The following is a 6,710-nucleotide window of genomic DNA, read 5'->3' as shown; positions in this document are numbered from 1 at the left end:
AAGGTCGCCAGTTCGAATCCCCGGACCGACACGTTCAAATTACCACCGCTGAAGTGCCCTTGAGCAAGGCATTGAACCCCTACCATGAAATGTTCTATGAGCAGGGTGTGGCTGTAAACAAGCATCTCGAGCTTAGTCCACTTCCCTGGGTAAACAAAGAACTTTGCTTTGCTTTGCTTTGATGGCATAGTTATATTATTGAATAACAATATTACACAATGTTATTCACAGTATGGTCAGAGGTCAAAATAGGTTTTATTGCAGTTAAAGCAAAATAGGTTAAATCAAATGCAGGTCCACGGAGCAAAGCAACTACACACAAAGCAACATGACTTTGGTATATCCATGTCATCTGACGTTTAGCTGAGGACAGCAATGATGGCAATGTCTGTGTTCTTCATGATGAGTCAGATTCATAATCGAGGACATACTGCCGTCTAGACAGACATTTTTAGACACCAATGTTATCAAGTCAGGAAAATAATGTCAAGTGTATTGCATTCATATATGAATTGCATAGTTCTGACATGCCAGAATAAATTAATGCAAAGATATGTATTTTTCACACATGTTAATCAAACTGCAACTGTGTCAACTCCACTTCATAGCATCGTTTTCAGGCTTCAACTGACAAATTCTGTACGCCTGTATCTTGTCCCTTTGCTCCACTATCCAGTGAAGTGCAGGTGCAGCCAGGTGGTCTGTGTATCAGTGTTTCCACACCTAAGCGCAAAACGGTCGACAGCCGCGCACGTCTTAAGACACCAAAAAGGGGTTCCCGCCCAAAATGGGTTATATAAGCCTATCTCACAGAATTTCCCCGCCCCCCTAAATACGCCCCCTTTCGGGGTTAGTGGTGATAGCGTGACGTCACTCCATAGACGATACATGTTAACAGAGGTAATTTAAGAAGTCTACAACTTTTGTTTTCTCAAGATAAGGTTTGTTCTATCTGTTCGACCTGATTTACCATCTTGTTTGCTTCATAATAATATTGGTCTGTCACATTTTTACATTAGAAAATGTACTTAGATTCTCCAGAGAAAAAAACGTGTAAATGCTCATGTTAAAGACACCACTATTTACCGGAAGTGGGCGTGGAAAGCGGGCTGTGAGATAGGCCTATTGCGACCATCAGTGGAATGGATGGTATTTTCAGAGCATTCTCGGGTGGCTTAGTGGATTAATTAAGCTCATGTCTGGTCCAAATCCTGCCCCGAGCTGCCCATGGAAACAGTTTATTTTACTCTGCTTGCATAAATCGAAATGTTAAGAGATTTTTTTTTTTTTTTTTACGGCTTAACAAATGACTTTGCTTGAAACCAGATGACAAGTCTGGAAAATTAAAACGAGATGTGTTGCAGCAAATGGCACTAGTCTGTGAACATGGACGCCGTAGTACAGTGTGTTCCATGACCCAATTTTGACCCTGTATCATGGCATTTAGAGCCCTGTTGAAGAGAATGATGATGTCAGTTTCCATGTCTGTTTATCCTTTATATTCTAGACACAGACACTGAAGGAGTAAATATCATGCCAAATTATTATTTTGGATTTGTTTTATTTCATATATTCAGTTCTATAGTTCATGTTGTCTCGCTCATATAGATTCAGTTCACAAAATTATTTATAATTTATGGAACCCAAACATCATTATTGTAATGCAACTCCATGATGAAAATGAACTCACTCTTATGGCACCAAATCAATTTAACATATTAGGAGGATTTTCTATAGTCAGCCTGCATGACACCCTATAGGCAGATTTTGTAGTTTGTTGTTTCCACTCCAGGTGAAAAACTAAGCAACACACCAGCAGCTAATCAAATTAAAGATGGGTGCGTTTGATTTTATGGGTCAGTCAACTCCGCCTCTCACCATGCTCCACTCATTGGTCCACCAATCCTCTAGTCCAGCCATTAGCCTATTTAAGCCACCTGTGTTGCCACTGTCATCAGTCTCTTTCTCTCCTGCCATGCTTCCAACAGGGTGTAAGCACACTTAGGATGTCATGCGTGGCCAAATTAACGCAGCTGTCTGCCGACGTCTCTGCCGGGTTTTTAGACAGCTGGTGGATGGAAATAAAGCTCCAGATTCGGCCAGATTCCCGGAAAAGTTTGCCCCAGCTGCATTCTTCCGCGTGGGTGCGGCTTTTGGCCGCGCATGGAAGCTTAGTTTAATTAGTTTGTTCGGTCCTATAACCAATTCAACAACTCAGTTTTGCAACATTTCTTGAACAGCCAAAGGTATTACAGGGAAGGGTAATTTAGTCTGGGTTACCGTTTACATTCTATAGTTGACTGTTTGTTGCTGATTTTACACCAGATTACAAAACTACAAACTACAAAACTACACAATCAGCCTACAGGGTGTCATGCCCCTTTAGGTTTGGACTAGTTCGCTTTAATACAAATATATTTTTTATACAAATTTAATGGCAATAAAAATAATCTGCTTTATGGTGTCTTGTGTGTTAAAATGACAGGCAGAATCTGTTTTGTTCATAAACCGTACCTCAATTCTCCCTGTTAGGGTGGACATGGATTGATTTGTGTGAATATTATGTATTTTTTTAATCATAATTTAAATGTTTTATTTGTATATGTTCTCATAGTTCAAAGAAAATAAATAATATATCTAAATTCAGATACAATTGTTGTCTTTTGTAATACTATACACATTATATTCTGCATATAAATTCAAAGCTGCAAAATAAATAGAGATAGACAGGAATCATGGAATGTTATTGACAAGATATATTTTTATTTCATCTTTATCAATATATTTATTCACTGCTTTGCAATGTGTCAGTCACAACCCAAGAGGAAATAATTAATGAATGAACGGGGTAGCGGTGGCCTAAGGGTTAGAGGAGCGCCCTTGTTGCCGAAAGGTTGCCGGTCCGATTCCCCGGGTGGGCAGGAAAAATCTGGTTGGGGAAGTGATTGTCATCACTCACCCAACACCGCTGAAGTGCCCTTGAGCAAGGCACTGAACCCCCAACTGCTCCCCCTGGAGCTGCTTAGTGGCCAACAGTATAAGACTGTGGTTGTACTGGTCAGCTCCCAGGTTTTAATGTGTGTGTGTGTGTGTGTGTCTGTCTGTGTGTTTCTATGTGCAGGGCGTTGCTGAAAATGAGCACCTGTGCTCAGCTACTAAATAAAAAAATAATAATAAAAAAAAACCTAACGGTCAAAACCCATCCCTATAATATGATGCAACATCCTTTGTTTCCTACATGTACATTTACAGTATTTACAGGGTACATGTGTTTGGTCCGACGATTCATTGATCCGATACCCCTAACCCCTAACCTAACCATAACCGCAAGCATGGGAGCAGGCGCTAGTCCGAGGTGCGGACGCATATCGAACCAATGCTCCGTCGGACCATAGTATGCCTCCCGTATTTACAGTCTTTGTTTCTCAGTGTAAGGAAAAGGCCAATGTGTGCTCTATGACACGCATCTGGTGTCCATTGTGCTCTATGACACGCATCTGGTGTCCATTGTGCTCTATGACACGCATCTGGTGTCCATCTGGTGCTCTATGACACGCATCTGGTGTCCATTGTCATTTCCAACTTGATTTGCCGATACACTTAACTGTTTGGCCGCCAGGATTAATTAAAGAATGATTACTATAATATGCCAGGATATCCCCCCGTTCAACCCTTATTTTGAAGATCCAAAACACCGCGACCGGATGTTGTGTCGACAAAATAGTGTGTGTGTGTGTGTGTGTGTGTGTGTGTGTGTGTGTGTGTGTGTGTGTGTGAGCGTGTGTGCGTGCATGCGCGATCTCGACCGCATGTTGATCTCTCTGGAAATTACTATGGCCTTTCCTCCAGTGCCGTCCTTTGCCAAAAATGTCCACTTGCAACATAAACATATGGAATGGGCAGATTACAGAATAAACTACTGATGTTGGTGCCCGCATGGCCTCTCTTCATACATTACAGTCTTCCATAAGGTTTGTACGCTTTTGATGAAATCTGTCAAATCGTATATTTCCTGGTGTAGTTTAATGTCTCGCATCAATTTCTTTTTGAGAGCATAGGCGGTTTGGCTGTAGCTGACACTCAACGGGGCCATCGGTGGAGTACCGCGCCAAAGTGTCGGCAGGTACCAATTGTTTGCATCCGGATCATACTCAATCACGTCTGAGATCTTTGTGATCTTGTGCTTCCTTTCTGCCCCGGACGCCGTTGCGATCATCTGTTCCAACTGCGCAGACAACTGTGTCTCTCTCTCTTTCCTCTCACGAGTGGGCACGTCTGACTTGTGTGTGTGCACAAAATGGCACACCGGCCTTATTTTGCCCGTGTCGTGCATTCTGACGAAAGCCTGAACCACAATCTCCAAGACGTCTTTAATCTCCGCAGCGCTGTCCTCCGAAATGTTGACGATCACGACGTCACTGAGGCCCACGGCGAGCGTTGCGACGTCCTTGTCCCGTTCGTGGCTGTCGTCGTCTTGATTCATCTGATGTGGTTTCAGGCCCTCGGTGTCGATCACCATGAGGCAGTCGCACCCTAATTCATTCCTGACGTCTTCGCCGACACCGATCAGTTGGAGGTAAGCACCTCGGGTGCATCTCCCACCGCCGACGCTGAACCTGAGACCAAACATGGTGTTGAGGAGGGTTGATTTCCCCACGTTTTCAGCTCCCAGGATTGTGACGACCTTGACGTTGCTCTTGGAATGCATGACGTCGTGAAGCTCGGCGAGTACGTCGGTGATCCATTTCATCGGGATGTTCGACGCGTCTCCGTCGAACAGCTCGACGGGGAAACCGTCCAGTAGCATCTGAGCGCAGTGTGCAGGGAGGTGTTCCATGACTTTTCTTTGCTGGCTGTACTCTGGCAGATAGGACGTATATTTATATAGCTGCCCACACTCGCGAAAAAAGTGCTCCAGGCCCAAACAACAGTCGGAGATGTTCATATCAATCTCCGCTATCCTTTCTTTTGCTTGGGGAGATTTCCGGCGGAGATCTGTGTACTGATCCCTCAAACCCGACAGGTCCTGCCGGGACAGGTTCTCTAGATCCATTTCCAACCATCGGAGGAAATGGGATCGCTGCGCCTCTGAAGTCACCACCCCGTGAAGGAAGTCCGCCATCGGAGGGCTCTTCCCCAGTCTCTCTTGTTTCCGTCTGAGCTCTTTCTCCTGTGTTTTCAAGTAGCTCCTGTAGTGCTCGACGTTTTGCCGGCCAGCTTTTCGCAGTCTGTAACTCTCTTTCTCCAACCAGGAGAGTCCTTTCCAGACGGATCCCTGGGATAGCAGCTGTTTGCTCTTGAACTCTGCCACCGTCGTTATGGTCCTGGTGATTTTGCCTGCGTTCTTTCTGGCACTCTGACACTCCTCGCCGTCCTCGTCGACAAGGATCCCAGAACGACGAGCTGATTTTGCCATGTTCTCCACTGAGATTTTGCTAGGACAAGTTTCTAGCATCGTCGCTACTGAAGTCTGGAGGACTTTCACCAAGTCTTCTTCAGACCTCTTCTTTTGGCTCACCGTAGTTGTCTTCAAGCTCGGTTTTGTTGCCATCTTTTTCAGCGTGAAGAACTTGCCCTGCGAACTGGTGGTGACCAAGAAGACCTCCGCCTTCATGTCGATTCCTTCCAACATCTTGATGTTCTGTGTGTCATCGCAGAAAATGTAAACGGCTGCCGATGTCTGACAGAGAAAGGAGAACTGTTTGTCAAAGACCCTGATGTCTCCTCTGAGGTTTGCTACGGCCACAGGATCAGTGAACCGGTCTACGTTCCTGTTCCCACAAGGCAGGTACCAGGCGATTTCAACCAGGCCATCGGAAATCCTTCTAGGAATATCGCAGCACGTCATGTTGCGATGGCAAAATGTGTCATGGTGCTGTTTCGGGTTACTGAGGAGTTTGTTCAATATCAAAGACTTGGAGAAGTTGCTTTTCCCTTGCCTGACAAAGGACACCAAAGGCACTTGAGAGAGCACAAGTCTCTCCTCAACAAAGGACTTTGTGAATGCATGATAAGAAGGACTGAACTTCCTCACTATGCCCCGCATGGACCACAGCATCATCGTGATTTCTCTCGTCTCGTGGTCGGGCAGTAAGAACGGAATGGCAAATTGACAGAGGGACATTTTCTGGACTAATGCCTGCTGGAGTAAAGCGTCTGAACACAGAAACACAGCTGTCGTCAGGTCTAGGGGATTAATGGCGTTGTAGCTGTCACTACCAGCATCACTACTGCTGTTGTCAGCATCACTAGATGCTAAGCAGACAGATCTAGCGTTCGCATTGGCCATCATGAGTTTCTTCAAAAAGGCACCTGGCAGTGATTCCATTTCCGTTTTCTTGCCTGATATGTCGTTTCGATCGATCTCCAGGACGGTGCTCAGCGTGAGCTTGTTTTCGTAATGGTCGTCGAGTCCGATCTTGGATAAGACCTCCATGAGGCAGGGTTCTGTGAATCAACAAACAAAAGTACCACAGTATGTTAAAAGAATGCACTTTTCACAGTTACTGTATTAAGGCCTATTCATAGTCAAGTTTTCAGTGAAAGGTGACCATTTAGTAAAAGCACATTTTACATTTTACATTTTACAAGCACATTCGGCAGTTTGAAAATAGCCGATCTACAAGCTCACAATGTGAGTTTGTATATCTCCTATTTTCAAAATATTATTATACATTTGACACTTGAAATAGGACATTCTGCACAATGAG

At 44.5% G+C, this 6,710-nt stretch overlaps 1 protein-coding gene across 1 annotated transcript; it reads right to left on the bottom strand.

Moving 5' to 3' along the window:
* Positions 1–668: 668 nt before the first annotated feature.
* LOC306914799 (up-regulator of cell proliferation-like) lies at positions 669–6,436 on the bottom strand (the record flags this gene model as incomplete). Its single annotated transcript, XM_079492000.1, has 2 exons — positions 669–723; positions 4,128–6,436. 2 exons carry the CDS (start codon positions 6,434–6,436, stop codon positions 669–671), a joined length of 2,364 nt encoding a protein of 787 aa, XP_079348126.1.
* Between the last annotated feature and the right edge of the window lie 274 nt (positions 6,437–6,710).

Source organism: Electrona antarctica, assembly GCF_951216825.1.
Source record: "Electrona antarctica genome assembly, chromosome: 22".
Classification (NCBI taxonomy): Eukaryota; Metazoa; Chordata; class Actinopteri; order Myctophiformes; family Myctophidae; genus Electrona; species Electrona antarctica.
Note: the sequence above shows the minus strand (reverse complement) of the source record. Positions and strands in the feature narration are given on the sequence as shown.